The 26909-nt window shown below is 42.3% G+C and overlaps 1 protein-coding gene across 1 annotated transcript in view; it reads right to left on the bottom strand.

Moving 5' to 3' along the window:
* Positions 1-268: 268 nt before the first annotated feature.
* The window catches only part of ttc7a (tetratricopeptide repeat domain 7A), a 54844-nt gene continuing 28203 nt past the window's right edge, over positions 269-26909 (bottom strand). Inside the window, exons 16-20 of the mRNA XM_073482658.1 lie at positions 21349-21465; positions 19911-20023; positions 19259-19393; positions 15539-15741; positions 269-1281 (exon numbers count right to left, since the gene is read on the bottom strand). Coding sequence (XP_073338759.1) covers positions 1063-1281; positions 15539-15741; positions 19259-19393; positions 19911-20023; positions 21349-21465 — 787 coding nt within the window. The 3' untranslated portion in view covers positions 269-1062. The remainder of the gene's footprint in view (positions 1282-15538; positions 15742-19258; positions 19394-19910; positions 20024-21348; positions 21466-26909) is intronic.

Here is a 26909-nt window from a genome sequence, read left to right as displayed (position 1 = left end):
TGAAGACACACACGCACACACATACATGATAATGACATATGGAATGATACGCGAACGCCCCTGCTGGGAGACGTATGAGCTCTCATTTGAAGACGAGAGGATGGGTGTGTGTTCGTGTGTGTGTGTGCACATAAAAGCTGCGTCAATCAACATGATCATCAAAAAAACATCAAAGGCTAAAGTAAGCAGCAGTGGAGCTGCTGCAGTGACTGACAGCTTATACATAATCAATGTATCTGCATCTCCACATATAGCACAACAACACACATTCAGTCTCAAGATGTAACCAGCACATCTCTGCAATTTAGGAACCATTAGAATGAAACCCAGTGATTCTGATTATTAAACATATCTTTTGTCACTAATTGCAAAAGAGCTATTACTTCTGTACTCATAACTCCATAGGAGATGTACATTGTTACAGTACTTACATTATAACATTGTTTTCTCAATACATTGCTCTGTTATCTGCAAAAATCTAAATTCCCTTTGTTGATTTGCACCAGCTAACCTATTAATAACAGACGCTAAGAATGCTCATATATAGTATTTTGGGAACGATTAGACCTTTGGGATTTGAGAAAACTAAAAGACTGACAATGAAAGTCACTGAAATTGAAAAGGTAATGTGTGCATGCCTTGTTATTGACAATATACTTGTATAAGAAATACTGATTTGCATTCTTACTGAAAGCTAGATAAGAAGAGTGATACCACATTTATATCTGTTTGTTAAATATGAAGATACAGCCAGGAGTGGGTTAGCCAAGCTTAGCATAAGGACTGAAAACAGGGAGAAAAAGGGGGTTTGCTTGATTATTTCTTAAGCTAAGCTAACCATCTAGTAGCTTAAGCTTGATATAACAGATATAAGAGTGGTATCAATCTCCGCATCACACTCCTGCCAAGAAAGCAAACAGGCCTTTTTCCAAAATGTCAAATTATGCATTTAAGGGACATTTTTCCACCAAGCACTGCTTTTCAATGTATCTACATCAGTGTATAATTATCCAGCAACAGGCCACCTCCTTAAACCAAAACCTCCAGCCCAGCCCAGACCCCTCAAAGCTCCCTGGGGATGATGGTGAAGGGCCGGACGGGGCAGGAAGCCTCCAGATCCAGGGCTGTCAAGAAGCAGTCTGGGGCCTGGCTGGAGTCCCGAGACTGCAGGGCCTCGCCCAGACCACTCCACGCCTCGTGTGAGGTGCTGTGGACTTGAACAGCATCACGCAGGACCTTCTCCCCGAGGTGGACACGCCCAGTTTTTACCAGTAGATGGCCCTGGATGGACAGATGGATAAAAGACAAGGGAGAAATAAGAAATGTTGTTCTGCAGTGATGCATACTTTATGTTCAGTCTGCTATTGTTGGGCTCATTAAGTCATGTTACATTTCAGTCAATTGAAAAGGATATTTTATATATTTTATATTTTTAGAAAAAATCTACTTGCTGATTTTGTTGTGTTAAACTGAATTAACCCCATTTTTGAGGTAAGTTGTAACCTAAGGGTTGACCTGTGGCATGCCTTTTAACAATAAAGAGTGGTGACATTACATTTTACTTCAGTACCTTGTACTATATTGTTTCTCTCCCAAACGTCGACCATTAAAACATTTGTCATGGCAGGATAAGACCAGCAGATGTGAGGTAGAAGTAAGCAGATGGTGGCTTTTTCCAAAAAAATCCAAATCTTGGATTATAATGCCTGCTGTCCTGTGGACTAGTTTAGTACAACAAAAAAAAAAAGAAAAAAAGAAAAACGGCAACAACAACCAACAGTACTACACTTGACTAGAGTCATATTCAACTGGGACTGTACAACTAGAGGGAAAAAAATCCACAAATCATGGGATTAGAAGCAGCCCTGTGCTGAAAGATGATGTAGTGTGTTGGGAGTCAGGCACACTGATACACACACAGTCAGGACAGTGGATCTGTGCTTAACCTGCTCGCCTCGTCAGGGGAGAGACGGATCGTCAGGGGGACCATTTTTTTGTTCAATCATGTTATGTATCCTTTGTCTTTTTCCTACTTTCAGGTAAAGGGAAAGGTCTGTTATTTACTGGTCTCAGTTAATGTAGTTTAATACAGATCCTGCTGAGACAGCTAATCCATTACAATGCTGTTTTTAGTCATGGTTGAACTGTAATCTGAGATTCAGGAATCCAGAAAATCATACCCAGTAGACAAATCAGCAACCTGAATGTCCTGGAACTGCCATGTGAACTGCCTGCAGTTTAGGTTGTAAGTTTACGCTTAGCTTGAATTATTATTAATTGTCTATTATGAATTTTTGATCCATAGAGGTTTTATATTTGTACAACTTTCCAAGAGCCGAGTACAGCGATTTAAAAATACGTGACGTCATTACAATGTAAAGTATATGGGTCGAGCTGGAACTTGTGGGTGGGGTCAGCGGGAACAACTCTACTGCGCATATTCAGCGAGCTGCGTAACCAGGAAGTAAACCCGGACGCTAGAAACATTTTGCTCACTGGACTGAATGGGCTCCATCTTTGTGTTTAGTATCTATTTCTATTTAAATTCTCTGAACCCTTACCTGGTCGATAATGCTACAAAACTAAACCTATCCTTTTCCTCTGTGGAGATTTAGCCACTTTAATGCCAGGGCTTGTCTTGTCCATCAATTATAATATTACACAGTACAAGACAATTGTAATTGGTTTAAAGAAATCCAAAGAAGCCAGAGTGTTTATTATATTTTTATATATAACCAGAATGATGGTGGGTGTGAGCCAGATTTTTCTCCAGCGTTGGCACAGCACCATGGAGATTTAACAGGTGTAGAAATAGAAAATGACATTGTGGTTGACGAGCAGCCTAACCTAAGATGGCTTAACATTAGCCACAGCAAGTATACATAGCTCATAAATGCAAGGCATAACCCCGGCTCATGTTAGCATGTCAGCTAAGAACACACGACAACTTTAAAATTACAAGAATTTGTATTTCTCCTGTAGAGAAGGGGCTAGTTACCTCCCCCCACGTTACCGCTGCTAACTAATGTGGAACTGCGTGAAACCGTCAATCACTTTTATTAACTTTCTCAAGCCAGTTTTTTACTAATAAGTTTACACAGTTTGTGCCAAATTGTTCAAAACATTCAAAGACGTTGGTATGTTCCTTTACAGAACATGTAATTCCATAGAGTTCACTTGCAGTTGCGTGCTGGGAAACTACAGCCCAGGGCTGTGCCAGGAAGAGTGGTGGATATGCATGCAATCTCCACACTAACTGGTTTGATACTGTATGAATGTATGTACATAAAAAGCTGATAAAGCACAGAATGAAAAGTATGTAACCGGCATCTCATGTTAACTGTACATGAAATGTCATTATATGGATATATAGGTTGAATAAATGGTTGTTAAAGCCGATGTGTGAGAAAAAAGCTGTCAGTGTGTGTGTGTGTGTGTGTGTGTGTGTGTGTGTAAAAAGGAAAACATGTGGGAAAGTGAAGGATATCATGGATGATATCTGTTGTCACCATGTTAAAGGTCATGCAGAACTTTGTGTGAGTGTGTTAGGCTGCTCTGTCTCTTCAGAGACTCAGCTCAGTTGGGGCGCTGTGTGTTTGAGAGGCCAGCAGAAAAGGGCGTCACGCAACTGACCAACAGCATGGAGTCAAAAACAGTCTCACACACACACACACACACACACACACACACACATATACAAGCTACAGTGTCACATGCACACTCAAGGTGACAACAGGCAGCTTGCACAATATCATCCCCTCCCTTACTTTGACTATCTGTTACACACACACACACACACACACACACACACACACACACACACTGAGCTGGCCTGAGGTCAGACAGACGAGTCTTGTTATGTAGTCTCTGCTCACAAGCTCCAGATTAATTGGGCTGAAATTCACATAGCTGTCTAGGGGCTCTGATGCAACTTTCAATAAAAGCACACACATACACACACACACATATGCACGCACACACATGTTCTCTCTTCCTCTGTTCCTCCTTTTCTTCACTGCTGCTGTGAGGAAAACACAGAGGAAGATCCAAACTCTTGGGTACAGAGAAAACCTGTCACAGGATGTACACACAGGGTTACAAGCTTGTTTCTATGCGTGTGTGTGTCTATGAGTGTGTGTATGCATGAACAAGTGTGTGTGGGTTGCATGATGTATTCTTGCCGACGGTTTGGCCACTAGCTTTCACATCACACCGTCTGTGCTCTTGTCTCCAGACTCACAGGGGTTACATTGTTCCAGCGTTCCTAGCATAAACACAGTCAGTTATTGGGTTTACACACACACACACACACACACACACTCACACCAACACTCACACCCTTCCATCTGTGCCACATGTCAGTTATGCTGGTAACCATGGAAAAGTTGATCTTTCTAGGTCAGCGGCTCAATCAAATAAACACTACTGTATATACAGTGGTCTGATATAAACACAGTTGAGGCCGAACAAGACAAGCTGACAGGAGAACACACACCACAACACACACACAAACACACACACACACACACACTGGCCAAATGTTTTCTGTACTTATAAGAAGAGTTCAGCATTTTGGGCATAAAGCATTTGTTGTCATTTTGAGAGTGAGATGAGAATATCAATCTCAGATCTGCGCATTAAGTACAGAGCTGGTTACAAAACATGGTAAGACTAGCTTAGCAGCGGGAAACAGCTATCCTGGCTCTGTTCAAAGTGTATGTGTCAGCCTACCAAACCACTACGTTTGAATTAATTACTGTAGTGAGTAATCTTGTTTGTTTAATTGTTTAATTATTTCTTGACAAACAACAGTTTATCCATCTGCCTAAAAGGCTTCTCTTGTACTGTGTGTTGCCAGACAGCATGTACCGTGAGGATGAAGTAATGGTCTCTGTAGGTATGACGGTACCAAACCCGACAACCTTCAGGCCGGTCACACCAGCATTTGAAACGGTTACATTTTGCGGCAACATAATATCCATGAATCACTGCTGTGAATGGATTTATTCATGGGGGTGAAGAAAATTTCTGCTAATGGCACTGTTTGACTGTGTTAACCTGTGAGGGAATGGATGTGCAACCATAATGTGCGACATGAAGTATCTATCGTAGCCTATTACAGTTATGATGGTACAAGTATGTATTTTGAATAAACTGTGTTAACCAGTGTTAAAACTAGTCTTTCAGGGGAGACCTATGTTTTGGGGGTGGAGGGGTGAGAGGTTACTGTACACATACACACACATGCATGAATGCCCCGCCTTAGTACAAATATGAACTATCTGTAAAATGAATTCATATGGAGAATATTTAACATGAGAAAACAAAAAAGGTTATATCCTTTGATGACATTTTGCACAAATAAACATGCATGTTGACAAGAGCTTTACTATTAGCCTAGTATTTATTTTAGGAACCTAAATATACAGAGAAATATTGATTAATACCAAAAAAACAAATCAGTGGCATCAAAAATTATGATATTTTAGAGCCAAGGGAAAGTGAGACATTAGGGTGGACCAGATGAATTAAATGAAATAAAATACACCTGGTTGTGGATTCAGATCCTATAGGTCCTGTTTGTATCTGAATGCACATATTCACGTATTTTCATTTAGGACTGTGGGTCACCTATGAATGTGCGCGTTTTGACCAAGAGCACCATGATAACCTGGTCAGTTCACTGCAGCACTGTTCAGTGACACATCAAATACTGACTCAGTTAATTAAGAAAAGTGACAGAGTGAAACTCAGGTCATCTTCCAGACTGTTACACTGACAAACACCTGACCAGACGTGTTAATGAACAGCAACAGAAACACACACACACACACACACACACACACACACACACACACACACACACACACACACACACACACACACACACACACACACACATATTATGCATGTATCACTGATGCTGCATATTAAACAGGCTGTGTGGTGCACTTGTGTTCAACTCTGAGTGGTGTGTGGAGGATAAAGAACAACTGAAATCGGCAGTTGTGTTTAGCGTTGCTGGTTCAATGGAAATCTCTGCAAATTTCCATTTTTCATACATCCACGGCAATTAGGTTATGCACTTTTTATTTCCTTTTTGTAGTTCCTCCTTACATTGAACCCTTGTGTTAACTTATTATCCCCTTGGTGGTGGAGTTAATAAGCAAGCAGTTACTAGGCTCCTTAGCTTGTTTCAATGAAACTAATGAAACATGAAATCATGTTTTTTCTTGCGAACAAAAGAGGGAGTAAACTGCACGATACGGAGAAAATCAGTACTTGGAGAGCTATTCTGACTTACTAGCGCTAGCATTTCTCCGCTGGCCACCATCGCGGTTAGCTCGCTAGCTACAGCACGAGCAGTTACTATGCCACCAAACTTCGATAACCACATATTTCACGAAAACATTGAGTAATTTTAATGTGCCAGATCAGCTGTTTCCACCGGCCTTCAGTATTTATGCTAACCCAAACATGAGATTGAGATCTACCTCCCTGTCTCACTCTTGGAAAGAAAAAAATATGTCCAAAATGTTGAACTCTTTCAGTTTGAGACAAAAAAGGTATCTGAGAAAGATAAACATGACATAGAGGCAATATGGGAAAGATTTTCAATTGGTATGAGAACGGGAAGTGAATAATAAGGAACAAAATGTCTGAGGGAGTAAGTGAGGGGCAAACAGGAGAGGAAGTGAGTGAACAAATGTGTTCAAGAACATTTAGACTGCTACCAAGTGTTTCTGGCATTACACTGATAAAACTGGTAGGCTATCTATTGGTTTCGCTTTAATTACTCCCCGCCATCTGTCTCCAGTTTTACCTCAGCTGATCCCATCGAGCTTGGCAGCGCAGGTTCGTTTCTTGTCGTGCCATTAAAGCACAACTGAACTGAGCTGAGCCAAACTGAGCGAGTGGGCAGTGGTGCTTCCATCCATCTTTCAAGCTAAATTTAAGCAGACTTTTCGAAACGCTGCAAACAATACATAACATTTAATCAAGTGCATTTCCATCAGCTAGATTAAAGAGGATGAAAAAAGCTTCCTGAATGTCACAAACAAACACACCCAACAGAGATTTGATTATGGGATTGATTAGCATTGGGGAAATTAGTTTTTGCTCTTGAGTGTCAGCTGATATTATTCATATTTCATACTCTGCAAAGACCAAAAGAGTACTTTGTAATATTCTAACGTACCCACTACGGCTAAGCAGCCACCACAGAGATTTATGTATGGGAATAATATTTATAAGATAACTTCTTTATTACCAAAAACTTTTTCTGCCTCGAGCAAGCATTAAAAATGTTTGATTACATCATAGTTTGTATAGAAACTATAGGATGTAAATTCAGCTAATGTATAAACCACACATTGATTAAAAGTCACAGTGTAGGCTTTAAACAAATGTGTGATTAGATCTGGATCCAACTAAACTAACCAGATACTGATCAGACTGCTGGTTAGCCAGAGACACACTAACATTACATGAAAAAACAAAATCAATCGGTGACATAATGGTGATATGGACTAGTTCCCAGAAAAATACATCACAGAAATTAACGTCTTAGACAGTGTGGAGACAGCTGAACTCTAATTTTAGACTTGCAGTCTGCTGTTGTCAACCAGGCTGCCTGTAGAGCTGAAGAGCTAAGACTGACTAGACCAACAGGAAAATATGAATATGTTATGTAAGTTATGGTTAAGTTTAGGTACAAAGTTAGAAATTGTTATGTCGTTTTAGTCTAGACAATGTTAAGTGTGTGCAGTCCAGGTCCATAAGGTCCATAATAATGCAATATGGCAGCCAGAGGGTGTGTTATGTCACCCACCTTGTAACCCAAGTCTGTTGAAAGCCTGTAGGCTCACATCTACTACACACATATACAGTGTAACCCAGTGGCCTAATGCCCTGCTATTGAACCAGGAGGACAGCCTTTACCTGAACCTTTAATCCAATCAGTGGTTAAGTCTGGGCAGGCAGGGAGACGTGAGGTGAGCCGAGGCAGCTGTATTTACCTCGGTCATGTTGGCTTGAACTTCCCTTACTTCATAACCACCTAATATACAGTTTCACTTTTTTTTCTTCCCTCAAAGTAATACTAGACAGATTCTTGGAAAGTCAAAGTTAAGTCGCCTGGGTCAGATCATGTAGACAGCGTCTGACTGAGCACTATGACTGTGTAAAGACTGACCAACTTATTGCAAATAGTGAGATTTAAAGGAGGCTTGTTACGCTTTTCCTTATTTTCTGTAATGTTACACTGTTGGGCTGTCACATTAAACTTGGCCAATGAGGTAAACGTAATGCCTGTAGCAGGAACTTAAGTTTCAGGCTGCTCTGAAGACCACTTTTTCAATGTTTGTTCCTACTTCGACAAGGAACTGAGCGACATTTCCTTCATTTATTTTGGAGAAACATTTCCTGCTTTTCCGTCTGATGTCCTTTAGCTGCTCTGCCTGAGCGTGTCGATAGCTTTACATGTTGGTGCAACTAGCTGCTAACTGCTGCTAACTGTAGTGTTAGCTGCCGTTAGCTAGTTAGCTCAGTTCGCCATGCAGTTAGCGATCCTATTAGCTGACTCTCCACGCTGGGTTCTTAACCGGGGTGGTCCAAAACTCCTGTATTACAGTTGTAAACCACCTCCCAGTCCGCGCACAGTCAGCTAGCTAAAATGACAGCTAGCTGTACCTGCTAAATGAGCTCAATAGCTGCATGGCTAACTGAGCTAATAAGCTAAGAGACAAGTAAAGTTGTCCGTCCACCGTCAAGGTATTTTCTCCATAAAATATTATTCAGTTAACAGAATCAGGGAATAAATTAGGGCCTCAACAAGTAGACTAGAAAGGGAGTGGGGCCTTAAAGGGACAGGAGCTAAGGATGTGTTACAGTCAGAGGATGAACTAAGGAGATTAATATAGAGCCAAAAGATTTTTCTTAACTGTGAATCATGAAAAGCTCCTCTAGTGGAGTCCCAGACTAAAAATAGGTATTGAGCTGGAAAAGTGCACAATAGGTCCCCTGTCAGCATGATGTGACATTGACCATGCTGAGCATCTCCACCTGTTTGCATGGCAAATAGCATGTGCATGTACGGTATGTGTACCTAATGTGGTGTGTGTAAAATACCATATACAGTGCATCTACAATCGAATCCTGTATTTCAAAGCACATTCTCACCGCTCTACTGATTAGAGCAGAGAGATAAATATATAACAGTATAAAAGCCAAGATGGCACACGCATTCTTGCATGTACACACTCACATTGGAAGATAACAACAGGAAGGGAAAAGAAGAAGGAGAAGGATGAAGGAATGGTTTAAAGGGCTGGTACAGGAGCCACAGAGGAGAGGAAGAGGAAGAAAGTAAGGAAGGAAGAAAGTGTGAGCGAGCGAGAAAGAGCTAAACTGGGAACAATGAATAGAGAGAGAGATGGAGAGAAAAAAAGAGAGAGGTGTCAAAGAAAAAGGAAAAAATAAGTGAGCCCAGATGAGCCATACATAGCAACGGAGGCACCAGCCAACTCCCAATCGGCTCTCTGACGTGAGGCCCCCCCGAATTTTTCTTCCTCTCTCTCTCTCTCTCTCTCTCTCTCTCACACACACACACTCTCTCTCTCTCTCTCTCTTTCTCCGTGGTTATCAGAGGTCTTGCTCAATAGAATATATTTCCCTGGTTGCTAGGCAATCCCATAAAGCGGCAAGAACGTGCAAAGTGTTATAAATAATGTATTTGCATTATCTAATCAGCTGACAACCACCCCCATCCACACAGAGAGAGAGAGAGGGAGAGGGCGAGAGAGAGAGAGAGAGACAGAGAGAGAGAGAGAGAGACAGAGAGAGAGACCGAGAGAGAGAGAGACAGAGAGAGAGACCGAGAGAGAGAGCGATGGGGGCATTTGATAATTGGAACGCGATTAATTCAATGAGCAAGTCCTCGTCCTTGAGAGTATGCATGCATATGTGAAGCAGTGTATGAATATGCTTCTGTTGGAGAGGAGGAAAAGTAAAATGTGTGTGTGTGTGTGTGTGTGTGCAGCTGACTCAGAGCAGGCTGGGCTTCAGAACAGGAGGGATGAGATGTGGAGGATGTTGGGAGTGGGTCAGATTCATTTCATACCATCGCCGGAAGCAAGGCTGGGCTGTGTTTCAGTATCAGCTACCCATCAGAACACACACACACACACACACACACACACACACACACACACACACACGTGCCGCATACCACGCATACACACACATCAACCAAACACTTACCATAATGAGGTTAACAGCACAGACGGACTGATGTGTAAAAGCTGACATGGCTAATACCAAAGGGAATAACACAAAATAGATGCTTTGGTTTAGCCTCTGGACTGTGACAACCAACAAGACATTAAACTAGAAATCTGTAGCTAACCATTAGCTCATACATACGCACACACTTACGCACACACAGCATACCATAGTCCTATACTGGTTTCCCTCACTACCACACCCTCATCCATCCAAAAATACTCTGAAACCAGCAGCTGACCAGAGCTGTGAGTCACTGTCTGATCATTGCATTTCTCCCTCCCTCGCTGTTACACACACACATGCACACACACACACACACACACACACACTGAAAAACCATGTGGACACGGTTGATGCTATTATGTAGAGGTGGAGTGAGTAAAGTGGTGTGTGGCGAATAAGGGAAGATGGTCGTGGTGTGTTGCTATGAACCACACCACAGGGGCGGCTGAGCTGCTGTATGGCTTCCAGTTACGGGTTTCCCTTACTCACATTTCCCTTTCCTCATCTACTGTGGCTACTGTGGAGAAAATTACAACTTCACTCCACTCCAGTTGGCTTGGGGGAAGCTGTGCAATGTTGACTTAAATGTAAAAAAAAACATCCTTTTGCTTCACTGCTTGTTCTGCTCTAATAAGAGTACATTTAACTGCTGATGTCAGTCAAAATGCTTGAAATTTGGTTTGCAAGGGCCAGAAAAGTGTCTACACTGGTGAAAAAGTGAAGCTTAAGGCCAGCAGGAGATTAGCTTAGCTAAGAGAGGGCTAGCCCGGCCCTTTCCAAAGTTCAGAAATCCACCTACTGACAGCTCAAAGCTCACCTATTATCATGTTGTATCTAGTTACAAATGTAACAATCAATTTGTGATTTTAGAGTGGGTTTCCTTGCCTGTTTAGGGAATAACACTTTCATCGCCAAGTATTTCTCTGCGGCTGTTATTTGCCAAGATTTTGTTATGGTACGTGACTCCCAGTTAAATCAAAAATGGTTGATCCATTTCTGTTTGTGTTTTAGAGAGCCAGGGGAAAACGCTCCCCCACACTGAGTCGTTAACGTTATGCTAAGCTCAGCTAATTGCCTCCTGGTTCTAGCTTGACACATAGACGTGTGGTACTGATTTTTTAAGTATGTAATTTCTGCTGCGAAGGGGTCTCTCAGTCAAAACAATGAAAACAAAAGGTGTAGTTTGATGAGCTCATTAAGTAGCGTGGAATCACAGGAGTGGCTGTGGCTGTAAAAAAGTTGCATGACGTAGGAGTTTCTAAAGGAGTACATATTGAGCGTAGCGTTAGTTCTGGCAGGCCACGACGTCAAGCTCTAACTGCATAGCTGTCATCGCCGGCGCAGATCAGCTGATGGCTCAGCTGACTCTGCGTGCCCGCTCCCTATTGGGAAATTGCATTAAGAGCGGGGTATTTAATCTGCTCTCGCCCGACCCTCCTTCCTGCTTCCTCTGCTGCTGGCACTTTCGCAACCCACCTCCACCCCAGCTCCTCCTGTATTCATGTTGGTTGCTCTGCTCTGTCTGGGTTTTCTTTTGCTGCTGCGCTCCCTGCTTATGCCGTTCATGATGGCTCGTGAAGGGCAGGAAGGTGCTCTTCCTGCCTCAGGCTTTCCACGCAAGCGCGTGGAAGAGCAGGGGGCCCCAGAACAGTATCATACCGCCAAATAAAACTGCAAGTAAATAAAGATTATTTTGACAAAAGTGGTCCTGACTGAAGTGAAGTAGTATAAAAAATGAACAAAAGTGAATATTCAACGTTTAATAGAATCTATGTGTACTTGTAGACATAATACTTTATAGGCTTTGAATCTATGTACGCTTAAATAAATAGGAATAATTAGCTTTTTATGGTGTCTGATGATGTTGACAAAGCGTTTTTAATCAAAAAAGTACAAACTCAGGAGGTTGCACTGAAATATTGCACAATTGCTGAGACCCAGCTCTACCAACATATAACCTTAGAGTTACCTGCTTTATCCAAATTCTGTCGTTAAGCAGTGAAATATAAAAGTTGCACACACTGTATGCTATTGTAGTTTCATGGACAGGCAGCTACTGATACTTACTGTGTAGCTACATGAAATGCATTTTCAGCAGCCATAGAAAAAAAGTAAAAGTAAACTGAATGTGTAAAAATAAACATTAGACATCCGAGTTATTATAAAACCCTGAAAAAATGGGGAAATATGACACTGTTATTGTTGGATACCCTTCTTGCTCTGTCTCCATATATTTCCTGTTTATTTCTTCACTGTATGTTGGTCCAAGGCAAAACACCCAAATAATAAAGTGCATAAAATGTATTTTTTAAAGCTCTAGAGGCTTCACACTGATGATACTGTCTCATAATGATACTCTGTCTATAAATAAATAATCCACAAAGAAAATCAGGGGAAATTTCATTGTGGAGCCACGTCGTCATTTATCTGTTGCCCTAATAACACAATGAAAGCTGGAGAAGATCTTAAGGACATTCAAGGAAAGTACAGTATGTACTTTTGCAGAATAATAGCTCAAGTGTAAGAATATCAACCAAGAATGTCATCAGAATTCCCCTTAAGGCAGAGCAGAATAAATGGGCCACCGGCACACAAAGTGTCCACAGCAGATACAGTATAAAAATAAATGCATGAAGCCAGAGCCACAGAGAAGCAGCAACTGTAGGTTGTATTCTGGCAGGCTGAAATATGGGCAGCGCTCCAAATAAAATGTCCCACACACTGTCCCACTTAGGCTCCAACACAATGTAAGGATGCGACTATTTACCACACTGCTCCATTAGCATGTCTAATACATAATCCACAACATCTAGTATTCTGTATAGTAGCGTTTAAAAAAAAATTATATTAATCTATTAGTGCCTACGACAACATGTGTCTTAATCCAAGTATGTACGTACAGTTTACTTTTTTTAAAAATGCACTCATAGTCCACATGCACGCCAAATCCATGGAGGAAAGGCAAAATTATGCTTTAACACACACACACACACACACACACACACACACACACACACACACACACACACACACACACACACACACACACACACACACTTGCAGACTGAGGACACATCTGCCCTGTAAGAGACCCAGAGTAGGACACTGCCAGCTGGCTTTGATTCAACTTTTCACCCCTTGGGATTGGTTCTCCCACAGGCCAAATATGGAAGAGACTCGTACCTCCGTCTACCCCAATGGGACTGTGCTGCACTACGCACACACGCAGATAAACGCACCCACACCAAAGTGCACAGTAGGAGCAAAAGCATTAGCCTTATGTGGTCACAAGGTGGCCAGTGCGTAAGTCATAGAGATATCAACCAGCACATCTATGGTCACTATGGAGACCACAGACATTGTGCATGAGTGCGTGTCAGGCAGTCTGAGTCTTGGATTTGAGGAATATCCCTCTCCGGTCCCTTCACCATGACAACAGAGAGGGTTCAAAGGTCAGAGCAGCTATGGTTAATCCAGTGGATCATCTGGAAGACAGACTAAGCGAGGGAGTGGGAGGAAGTGGGCGAGAGAGGATCTTTATAGTGCGGATGTGTGAGAGAGAGAGAGGATCTGCTCAGATGAAAGAAGTGTGGGGGAGTGATGATCAGCAGAGAGAAAGCAAGTCTTTGAGCAGTATTTGTCATGTGTTGGTTATGGACCAAAGTTTGTTTGTTTCTATTTTCTGCAATTTTAAAGTTTGCCCACAAGAAATTAACAGGATATGACTGAGCCATAATGTGATAATTAAGACTGTAATGACCACCATCCTGACACTGACACAGTACAGCACTGCACTGCTAATGATTATGAGCAGCTGACATTACTGCGCCCAGCTCACAAGCTAATATTAACAGCTAATAGCAAGCTCGAGGAATAAATTCTGTTGAATTAAACAATAAAAATGCAAATGTGATCAGCTAACATTTATGTTTCTTCTCAGAAAGGGACCATACTTACGACTTCATATAGTCTGGTTATGTACACAAGGCTAACCTACTGCACAGCTTTTGAAAAAAAGGAGGGATCTGTTCAGCTCTACCAGCACACCTGATTCAACCTAATGAGGTATTGACCAGGTATTGATTAAACATGCCAGGATACATGTATGCTGTGATGAGGAATCACAAATATTCCACCTCATATTGATTGTTGAATCCTTTCAAAGCAAAGAGATTGTTACCTTTATGATTTATTTATAAACTGGTTTACTTTGTACGGTATTATTCAGTTTCTAAGGGGTGGCATTTTCACTAGTTGTTTGGAGATTCTGATGGAGAATATTTTTCATTGAAGTCAGTAAATAAACTCAAAACAATATATGAATGTTAAGTTAGTAATGCACATATATATATAATTATAATTTCTCTCAATGGGTACCATTATGTAAATGCCATGACTTTACCAGCACATTATACTGTAATGTACGTATATACGCAGCTGAAGGTCTGCATGGTTACAGTAGTGCGGGTGTGTTTAGGTGTGTGTGCATGCCTTTGTGTTTCTACCTTTTTTTATTACCCTTTTCACACTGGACAAAAACCCACTAACACCCATTAACATCTGGCTTTTGTCTCCAGTGTGAATGTGTATAATCTGCACATGATTCTGCAGAAGTCTTGGGTATTTATTGGCTCCAGCTCCGATCGGCTGTAGTGAAAGCTCAACACCCAGGTGAACATGTTAATTTTCACTCCTTGTCAGGTGCAATGCTATGACGCACATTTAAGTTAAGGCAGCTGGCTTGTTAATACTTTTACCCGTTTCTGTTAAAGCAGTGCTCGGACATTGTTGGTGCTGGATGATGTGCATGAGAAACTACATGCTCTTAGCCACCTAGCTGTGTGTGTGTGTGTGTGATTTGTGTGCACATTACAGAGAGCTGACAGAAATAAATTTTGCCTAATCTAATTTAGAGGATTAAAAAAAAACATTTGTGAACATTCCTGTGTGTGTTAGTACAAGACTGTGAGTGTGAGACTTCATTCTCAAGTTCTTGCGTAACACTCAGTGTAATGTAGTGAACTCAAGTAAAGCATTGAAAATGTGTGCATAGATGTGTGTGTTTAGCTGTACATGAGTGTATGCACATGTTCGGTCTGCTTCTTATGTCAGTGGTAATTTGACGGACACAAATAAAGCAAACGTGTTAGTGTATCCACGCATGTTGTGTGTGTATGTGCATACTGACCACTGAGCGGAATGTTAATTATAATTTAATTTTACAGCCTCCAAAGCTTTCACTGTCTCTCACCATGTGCACAAGGATGCGCTCTCCTGTGGGATGGATGGCCAAGGCCTTGTCATACAGGCCTTTGGCTTCGTCCAGTTGGCCCCGGAGCTCGGCCAGGTAGCCCCGCTGCAGCAGCACCGAGTGCGAGTTGGGGAAGAGCGCGCTGGCCTCGGCAATGCAGAACTGGGCCTCCTTCAGCCGACCGTCCGCCATGAACAACTCGCCTGAAGGTGAGATGAAGCGGGAGGAGGAGGTAGAAGGGTGAGAAAAGTGAGAGGGAAGAGTGGATGGGAGGTAGGGAGGAAAAAAGGTAAAAGAGAGGAAGAAAAGAAAGGGGAGGGACAGGAGGGAAAGAGAGAGATGCAACAAGAGTAGAGCAAAGGGAGCAAGGATGGTGAGGGGTGAAAGAGGTCAAAGAGAAGGAATGAGATACAGGGAGAAAAAGGAAGGAAAAAATGAGAAAGTTGGAGAAAGGATAATCATGGGGAGAGAGAAAGGAGATCCCATCAGTAATATGTGACAGATGACTTAACTGTGAGAGTTCAGCAGCATCATGTTAAAATGTAAACTGTGCAGTGCTCAGATACACATAAACACTACACTTGGATGGACCAACAGAAACACACACACACACAAACACACACAGCGTGAAAGAGAGAGTGGGAGCGATGTAGTGCCTGGGAAGTCATGAAAGTCTTGCCTAAATATGGCCATTGCATACTAAAGCCGCCTGCCTCCATTCTTTGCTGCAGCTGGGAAGATGAGGACAAACCCCAGACACACACACACACACACACACACACACACACACACACACGGACTCACGCCTACAAGCATGTCATTGTCCAATAAGACTTGGACACAGAGCTGACCGGAGGGACCCGCCCCTGAGGCTGGAAACTGACCAATATCTGGAGGGGATGCCGACGCAGGGAGCTGTCAATCATTCTCATGAGTGGATGCTGGGTCACACCCAGAGAAACCCTGAGAAAGAAACTGCAGCTTTCAACGCTGTCGTCAGCGTGCATGTGTGTGTCTGTGTGTCTATGTGTTACAGAGAGAGATAGTGAACCGTGCTGTACAAATATAATGTACACGCCGTCTGCTCCTGAGCGCTGTGTGAGCCCATGTGTGTGTTTGGGAGCGGACGTTGTGTTTGTTTACCTGTGTCTCATGGATGCACAGATGGGAAATACTTAGTGCATGCATGCTACCTCTGTGAGATGAAAAAGAGCCGTTTCCCAGCCTCGGGGTTCCTTTTCATAGCTTCACTTCGGGGAAAAAAGGATTCAGTGAATGCTCTCTGGTTATGTAAGACCCTTTCCTGCTCCTCACCTGAGCTCTCAGAAAAAAAAGATCTAAGAGATCAGATCAGCGCTTGCATGAATGTATGCAGTCCATTTATACGTTTGCAGGTACACGTGCGCGTGCTTGTAAAGTTACATAGCGTAGTGTATCCATTTTAAAGAGCCCTCTGTGTGTGTTTTTTCCTATGTGGCTGATGAGGATGTGAGATTGAGAGAGGAAGTGACCGATGAGAAGAGGAATGCTGGGAAGGAGAGCGGGGGGATCAAGGGTACAACTGGTTCAGCCTTGAGTTCGGGGACACACCCCTGCTCTCACACACACACACGCAAATCAGCAGCGAGCATGTTCTATTTTCTCCGCAGAGGAACACCAGAGTTCAAAGGTCGGACATAGAAAATGCCCTTCAAATTACAGTAGGCCACGGGGGATGTGACCCCAAGGCCCCTCCACCCATCCACTCATCCTGTACTGCATCACACTGGTATGTTGGTTGCATCACTGCCTTCACTCGGCTGCTGTGTAGATTCCTGCTCTCATGCCTCGTCCACTCCAGCTGAGTGGATGGATGGAGTGTTGTTTGTGTGGAGCATCTCTGCACTCCCTTCACATCAACGCTCTGCTCTCCTGTGAACTTCCACAGGCAGACTGAAGCTGAAGGGCTGGAAGTAATAGCGGTATGCATCACTGCCATTCTGCCCTTAGTAGAGCAGTGGCCACATGTATGCAGGTACAGTGTGCACTAAGATATGTGGTCTTTAATGGGACTGAAATGGTCCTACTCACTAAATTGTTAAAAACATCCTTGTTTACAGTTGTGAAGGCAGAGATAACAGAAAATGGCTTCAGTAATCACATTAAATTATGTATTTTTAGACAATATCAAGGTTATAAATATACCATCACAGGCAGAGATGGTTTTGTTGCCACACAGGGCTTTCCGTCCTTTAGGTGACCCAGAGTGAATTTCTGTGACTGCAGTGCTCAAAAACGTGACTAAAATGTTAGCTCACATCGTACCGAGTGAATAAACGATATCTCACTCCCCAGAGAGATTGAAATTCAACTGAGCTTGTAAGCAGGTCAGTAAGTTGTGTAAGACCGGCAGGCTGCACAGCTTTCACAGCAGCATCTGCACAGCACAGCGTGTGTGTGTGTGTGGAGAAGATTTTCATTCAAAGGTTGCCATCAGATATTCCTGTTTTTATTCTAGTTTGATCCGGATTTGTCCGCTGAGGTCATTTCATCTAACATGAAGGGGCAAGGTTTCCAGCCCTGCTGAGGTTAATGTCGGGAGATATTTAACCACTACAGTATGCTTAGCCATAAGCTTGCGTGGTCTAAGTATTGGTCCGTGAGGTACACCGCATGTTCCCTAAAAGTCAGAGCTTTCTCTGTTTGCCAAATAGGAGGAAAAACAATCAAGAGCGGTATGAATTAACTAAAATGTCGAATCGGACAATGACCCAAAAAGTGTATGCAACCAAGTCTTGTTTTTGGCATCTATGGATGATGATGTCGGCATCTCAGTTGGTCAATCAGTTCACCACTTTAGTCTAGACTGAAATGTCTCAACAGCTGATTGGAGGGTTTCCATGAAACCTTGTACACAATTTAATGGTCCTCAGAGGATGATATTATGTAATCTGCTTGTATCAGATATTTTGTCATTGCAGTCTAAAAGGATTTTTTGAGGGAGTTTTTCCTCACTTTAATGGAGAGTCTCAGGACAGAGGTTGATACTGTACACTGTGTGGATTGCGAGCCCACTGAGGTAATATGATTTGTGATTTTGGGCTATATAAATAAAACTGACTTGACTTGAAGACTACTTAATTTGGAGATCCCTGACTTCTCTCTAGCACCAGCATGAGGTTGGCATTTCTGTATTTGATAGAACTTTCTCAAGAACTATTGAATAAGTTGCCATGAATTTTATTTTAGGCATAAAGACACGCCCCATGTTAGTGTGCTGATGTTAGCATTAAGCATTATTATACAGCTGCTAGCATGGCTGTAGACTCTTAGTTTGGTTAGATTTGTATTGCAGTAGTCTTTCAAATACAAACTAGAGAACTGGAAAGCTTTAATTGTCTGAAATCAATACCTTGTCCATTTTGCACTAACCAATCGGATTATTATTGATAAAGCTAAATAATACTGGGGAACAGAAACCCATGTAATCTGATTACTGTCGATGGCCAGCTTTCATAGCCAACTTTCTTTAAATTAGAGTTTATAAATACCATATGGCCTACAAGGTTCCCTGTTCACCCAGTTCAACAGCAAATGAACTCCCAGGTAGCACACACCATGACTGCATGGTAATTGACTGACCTGCACCCCAAAAAACAGTGAAAAAGTAAGAAAATATGAAAACCAGTTTTCCAAGAGATCCCAACCCTAAGGTTTAAAAATTGTGTGCTGTTGTCATACCAGCCTGCAGCCAAATGCGTTCCAGGGTGGTCCAGATATAGGTGGGTCCTTGACGACGGATGGAGCTCATGTCCGACACCTCAGAGAGGGCCGCTTCCAGACGAGACGCTGCAACAGAAGAAGGGCTCAGCGAACCTGGGACGAGCGATGAAGGGATAGGAAACACCTACCATCAGAGTTGAATCTTATCATACCTTTTTACGCAACAGTGGGAGACTAAATCCTGGTTGGCAATGTGATTACACTTTAACACAATTAATATTTTGTATTTATAATACAATGACAGGGGAGAGCCATGCTGAATGGAAAACAAACTAGTCATTCTCTTTTAATTTCAGAGCATCAACACATTTCCTGTGACACGATGGCAAGTGGACAGAGCCCTGATCCTGGTGTCGAGGCCAGTAAGATCATTGATATTTAAACAGAACATCTGTTCCCCTGAACTGGGTCGCAGACAGGCAAACATCGTTTTAATCCACAATAGGTCAAATGCTGCGGGATTTGGTCTGACCTACACATTCACCTTTCTCACTGGTATTTACTCAACACCAGAGATAAAGGAGGATGTGTTTACCTAAGATAATCCATTTAGCATGTTACAGTCCAAATATGTACAGTGGCAGTCCCTCATTAAAAAGAGAGGGCAGACCTGTGGAGGCGTCCTGGAAGTCAGGCAGGGTGAGGTGGATGGAGGATTTCCTAGCTCCAGGGCTGACCTCTGCCCTCTCAGCCATTGGTATACTGCTGCTGTCATCTGTCTCACTGCAACACACATACATGAAGACGTGTGCAGTTGAGCAGAAACATAATGACCTCACACACTCACAAATGCAGTGATTCACAGTTCAAAACGCCCCTCGATTTATTCTCTGTCTGAAACAAGCTGCACCCTCCCTAAAAGCCCACTTTCTTCTGATTGGACAAGCTTCGGTAAACCTGCCAAGGGTCAGCACACACGGATCAGACTGAATAAGTACCATCTCATCCTCATAGACATATAATAACAAAAGAGTTTGAGTTATTGTTTTGTGTTGCTGATCACAGCTCCATTTACACCCGGTCCAGCCCCCCAACCTCTTTGTCTTTGTGTAATGTCTTGTAGCCATAGTTAGTTTATGTGTTGTAGCTGTTGTCACGTCTTTTGGTAAATAAATGTTTGACCATAAAGATGTTTGTGGTTTATGTACATTTTTCGGTTCAGTCCCTGAACACATTCGGATTTTGATAATGCTTTACTTAAATTACAATTAATTATTTTCCCTGGATTACTATGTGTTGATAGACCAACTCTTACCTGATCAGCAAAAAGTTTCACTGTGTTATTGTACTGACTATGGGGTCATCTCGCTGGTCAAGAGACTAACACTAGTCTGTATTATAATCTTTACTAACACCATATTAATACTAATATTTTCAGCTATATTATAATCCTACAAGGAGAGGCATAATAGATCCCCTTCTAGATTTTTTGCAGCTGGTTCCTGAATATTTTAATGATGCGATGCTACCATGACACTACCATGATGTTAACTGGCTTTGTGTGCAATACAGTGCAATACAGGCTTACGAGAAAATTTGGGAGCAGATAAAATACCAGAAGAGCACCGAAAAAAACACTAGACAGAGGAAAAGCAGCAATCAAAAATACTGAATATAGAGAGAAAGCTGTAAAACTGTATAGATGGTTTTCTCAGCGGAAATCTGTTTGACAGAATGTTTTTAAGTCTAAATTCAAACACTATAATTGCATTTTTAGAGTACCTTTAAGGTTTCTGTTACGATAATGGATAACAGAGCGCTTTACTGCACATCAGTTTTGCTATTTAAGATGTGACAGGCACAGTATCTCCACTCGCACGTCGAACCTTATAATTCCATGGTCACAATATATGAGAAATGCATGAGTGCATGAACACACACACACACACACACACACTAACACAATATAGGTAATCAATACCCCATTGATTATACCAATACCAATTCCCCTCCCAGCTCCATAATGCATAGCAGTAAAATCAGTTGAGCAGTGAGCTGTTGCACATTCATAAAAAGCAAAGAACCACATCTCGCACGTGCACGCTCACCTGGAGCGGCTGACATCATAGCGGCTCTGCCAGTGTTGCAGCATCTCTTCACAGGTCTGCAGGGCTGCAGCCGGGCCGAAGAGGGACTCTTCAAGCTTCACCTTTGTGAACAAGAGACTGGGACAGAAGAACATAAACACATTACTCATATTTGTTCAAACCTATGTTGTTTGTTCATGTATTAGCACATCGTCTTCATCTGTACCCTTATGAATACATTGAAGTGCTGTTTTTGTACCTGTATGGACATTAAAGTGTTAAGTGAATTCACCCGAAGGAATGTTTAGTTGGACCCAAAGCCAGTCAAACCTGCTCTTATTGACACTGATCACACAAACTACAGTATGAACACACATAATATTCGGTGAAAAGAAGAGGAAGTGGAGATTTGCAGATAATCTAACCTTCAGACTGCTCTGTGGGAACTATCCCATGCAGCTGATAGTTGTGTATATTGTAATACAAATAAAGAAACAAACATAATACGAACATGTTGATGGTAATTCTAAGTGCTATATCGTGGGCAACTGGACTTGTTTCAGTTTCTTGAAGACGTTTCACCCCCCTTTCGAGAAGCTTCTTCCGTTCTGAACATACAAATAATACAAACATGCATACATGTACACAGTCATATCCATGTAGAAGTGTCTGAGCTCCTATAGTGGCTGAGTAAGTGCTGAGGACCCATCAACATCTCACTCATGCATGTGGACTGAGGCACACAGGGATCAATAGAAACAGAGAGGGGGTAGAGATAGTCATCAACAACAAGCTCTAAGAGTGTGTGTACATGTATATGTGTGTGTGTTTGTGTGTGTGTGTGTGTGTGTGTCTGTGTCTGTGTGTGTGTTACGGTGTGATGAGAGGTTGATGAGTAGAGGCCATAGAGTGTTTCCGCTCAGCCCTTTTAGTTGAAGACAACTGGTTAAGTGATGTGGGAGTCTCTGATGAGAACGTGCGAGCGCATGTGTGTGTTTGCACGCGTGTGTGTGTGTAGTAATTGCCAGAAGGGGCTCTCAGAGGATGCAGTCTGTCATAGGCATCACTCATCCATGAGTGTGAGGAGAGAGAGAGAGAGAGAGAGAGAGAGAGAGAGAGGGTGAGAGAGACAGAGAGACTGTGGTGTTGGCCACATCTGATGCGCGCCTGCCTCCCTGTTGTTGAAGGCTCCTCCACTTATTCTGTACTCTCCCGTCAGAGGGTGGATGGGGTGGGTGTTGGGTGGGGGGGAAATAGAGGGAAGGAGGAAGGGAAGGATGAGAAAAATGGATGAAGGGAAGGAGGGAGGGTGAGGATCAATACCAGAGCGAGACGAGCTTGTCTCAGGGGAGAAAACTCTTGGTGAAATGCGCCTCGTTACCGACTCACCGGTCAGTGGACGACTGGGGGAAGGGTGTGTGTGTGTGCATGTGTGTGTGTGTGCATGTGTGTGTGTGATGAGAAGATGGAGGGATGTTGGAAAAGAAAAAAAATTGAAAGTGTATGTGTGTGGGAGGAAGGGGGTTGGGTTTTCTGACGTGCGGATGACAAGTGCTGCCGAGGGACGTTGTGTTAAGGATACGCCTGCCAGTAGAGGTCCACCAGAGTGTGTGTGTGTGTGTGTGTGTGTGATTGTGTGTGTCTCTAGGCTCCCCATTACCAGTGTGGCAAAGCATTTAGAAGCATTGTGATGGTGTAAAGCCATCCTAGTGTTGAAATGTGTCGAGAAAGTGAAAAGTGTGTGTGTAGGAGTGTCATTCGTACAAAGGACTGACTTCTCCTACTGGGTATCCTGGATGAACAACATAAAGAGCCACCTCATCTGAGTTTACTGCAAATTCTTAAATAATGGTAGAGTCTCCAAAAACACTCCCATCTAAAGTGGCTAAACAAAATCAACTGCTTGTCAAAGCTGTAAATAATGTCTTTCTTAAATCAACTGGGGATCTCTGGGTTTCCAGAGACTATGATTATGACAGACAAAAACCCCATCTACTTCAGTTGTTTAGGAGAATGTTGCCACACTGTTTTGCTGTGAAGCTCCAGAAATGTTATGTGGACTTCACCTGACTTTCCATCAGCATGAGGGTGAGGCGATAATGACAAAATCTTCATGTTTAGGTGAACTTATCCTTTAAAGCTGCTGTAAGCGTTTCATCTAACTTCCTATCCATTTTGCAGTTAGCAAACTGAATTTTCATTGTTGGACTGAAGCTTGAAGTTCTTTCTGCTGATGTTTCACAGTATTTTTAAATATTAAAATTCTGAGTTTGAATTTCTTCTCCAAAACAACATAATGCCCCTTTAATGTCAATACTTGTCCTGTTTAAAACAAACACTGTTCTCATTCCATATCTATAGCAATTGCTTCTATTTTGCTGTTTTGATGCATCAATGACATTCAGCACTTCAGCACATTAAAGACCTACCAGGAAAGAGAGGAATAATGTCCTTTCAGCAGCTGGAAGACTTGCAGGGGGAAATATCTGCAGAAAGTGTTTCGTTTCATAGAGCTGCAAAGTAGGAGGAGCTATATTGGGCACCCCAGTAAACTTAACTTTCCCGATGGATAATGTTACATTTCTCTGTGTTAAATTTCATGAATATCAGTAGAGGTCAGGTGATTGTTCCACAAGCGTGCATGAAAAGGCATGTTTGATGATGTTTTTTTATCCACCAGGTATGCAGATAATTGAAGAACTCACATGGCGCAAAGTAATGAATTGTTGAATCAGTTACTCTAATGCGATTACAGAATTTAGGAACTGCTACACAACTGCATTACAGACAAATGTAATGTGATTACAGTAACATGTCATCCCCAACACTGCGTGACTTACAGTTGGAGCTCATCTAAGGCTTAGATTGTCCTGAATCTCCCACAGTTAAATCATCAGTCCAGAGGGGCGCGCTTGAGCATGAGTAGTGATTAGACGTGTCTTCCACAGCTCCTGCAGAAATCTGTTAAATTTCTACATTTTGGACCTTGTAACCGTTCAAACTTCGTTGGAAACATAAATTAAGTGACTTTATTACCTCGCGAGTGGACAAATGCCTCCCAAACCGGCTAAACAACAGAGTGGGAGAGGTAACTCGGACTCCCCGGTTAGCATTAGCGAAAATACAGATGCGAATGCTAACAATATGAAAGCGCTGGCTGACGCAGTTACTGCTGTGCAAACCTCTATCAACTCATTTCGGGAGGAAAACCGGGCGTCTATTGCCTCTCTGCACTCGATTTTGAGTGTGTATGGCCAACGAATTACTGATGTAGAGGACGGCATGAGGGGGTTCGACGAGAGATTGAGCAGCGTGGAAACTTCCCAAACTTCACTGGCTAAGGAAAACGATGCCTTGAAGGAGAAGGTAGCATACTTGGAAAACTACACCAGACGGCAGAATATACGTATTGTGGGGATACCAGAAGACGCGGAGGGCCCGCGACCATCAGAGTTTATTACCAGGCTGCTCACTGATGTGCTTGGGGAAGACAGTTTTGAGAAGCCTCCGTCGGTGGACAGAGCTCACAGAAGTTTGGCCCCAAAACCAACAGGTGGCGACAATAGACCACGGCCGTTTATCGTCAAACTCCACCACTTTCAAACTAAAGAGTTGATCCTACGCCTCGCCAGACAGAAGGGCCCGCTCTCTTACAACGGATCAAGACTTCACATCTTTCCTGATTACAGCCCAGATGTCAACAAACGACGCGCAGCCTTCTCCGAGTCCAAAAAGAAGCTCCACGCCGCGAAGATCCGGTTCGGCCTTTACTACCCAGCCACTCTGCAGTTTACACACAACGGGAGGCGCATGAAGTTCACCGACCCTGTGACGGCACTGACTTTTGTCAACAAACATGTCGCTGCTGATGACGGAAGCTCCGTTTCACACACTACAGAAGATGATGACTGAGGTAATGTTGATGATCGGGTCAAAATGCAAATAACTAATTGAGAGAGGCGGTGATATCACCAGATATGGTTATTCTGTCAATATTACTGACAATATTTTTTATTTTTTATTTACTTTCACAGTATTATTTTATTAATTTTGTTTATGTGGCAATGGACGTCTTTTGTGTGAATGTGTGTACACATCACACGCAACGCTACATATGTATGCCCTCCTAATTTTTTTTTACTTTTTATTTATTTTATGATCACCGCCAATCTCGTTACACTGACTTTCAATGCCCTATAGGTATTATGGTTTCAACGATGTGAAAGGACATCACAGGTTATTTAATAGCCTACACTGTTGGAAAGGTTCATTAATGGTTCAGAAATGTATTCAATATTGCGGGTGGCATGCAAATGCAGGTTTGCAGTAGTTTGAAGTTTTCTGGGGGGGGTAGCCTTTTTAAGGCTTGTTTATGTGTTATATGTCGTAGTTTTGATGTGTTATTTGTTTTGTATACAGCTTGTGCACTTATTTGGCTTTTTCATCATCTAAATGGGGTAGACACTGGTATTTTTGATTTGAGTGGTTCTAATGGCACAGGGTAATTCAAATTTTGTCCCAGGTAAAGATGACATGAAAATTATAAGCTGGAATGTTAAAGGTTTGAATCAGACAATCAAAAGGAAAAGGGTTCTCTCTCATTTACAACATCTCGGGGTTGGTATTGCATTCCTACAGGAAACCCACCTTTCGATTCGAGAACAGTCAAAAATTCACAAAGAGTGGGTAGGGCAAATGTTTCACTCGCAATTTAACTGTAAAAGTAGGGGAGTAGCTATACTCATTCATAAAAAGATTCCCTTCATTGTATCAAACACTATCTTGGATTCAAATGGCAGATATGTGATGGTTGTGGGAGAGCTGTTTCAACTTCGCTTAGTATTGGTTAATATCTACGGCCCAAACTTTGATGATGATCAATTTTTTAAAAAGATGCTAAGCTCAATCCCTAATCTAGATAGTCATCACTTGATTATGTCCGGGGATTATAACCTAGTAATGGATTCTAACTGGGATCGCTCCTCCCAGTCTGTACCGAGACCATCTAAATCCGTGCAAACAATCCAATCGTTCATGGATATACATAAACTTATAGACCCATGGAGATTTAAACACCCTACCAAGAGGGAGTATTCATATTACTCTAATGTACACAAGTCATTCTCCAGGATAGATTTTTTTTTGGTTGACCCGTATTTGCTAAGTGTTATCACAGATTGTAAATATGACCCAATTATTATTTCCGACCATGCCCCGGTGAGTATTAAAGTAACTCTTCCGATTCAGAGGACAAAACGGACATGGCAGCTTGATACACTCCTGCTGGCAGACTCAGACTTTATAAAGTTCATTACAGAACAAATAGATTTTTTTCTGCAGGTAAACAGGACTGATGGTATCTCAGCCTCAACTCTCTGGGAAACACTTAAAGCATATCTCAGAGGGCAGATTATTTCCCGCTCTGCCCATATTAGGAAAATGAAATATAAGAATATAGAGAAGCTATCTTCAGAAATTAAAACTCTGGACGGACTCATAGCTGCCTCTCCGACCCCTGATCTGATTAGGAGGAGAGTAGGCTTACAAACTGAAATTGATCTCTTAACTACCACTCAAGCAGA

This window comes from Pagrus major, chromosome 15 (genome assembly GCF_040436345.1).
Source record: "Pagrus major chromosome 15, Pma_NU_1.0".
Classification (NCBI taxonomy): domain Eukaryota; kingdom Metazoa; phylum Chordata; class Actinopteri; order Spariformes; family Sparidae; genus Pagrus; species Pagrus major.
The sequence above is the reverse complement of the archived record's forward strand: the minus strand, read 5'-3'. Positions and strand labels throughout refer to the sequence as shown.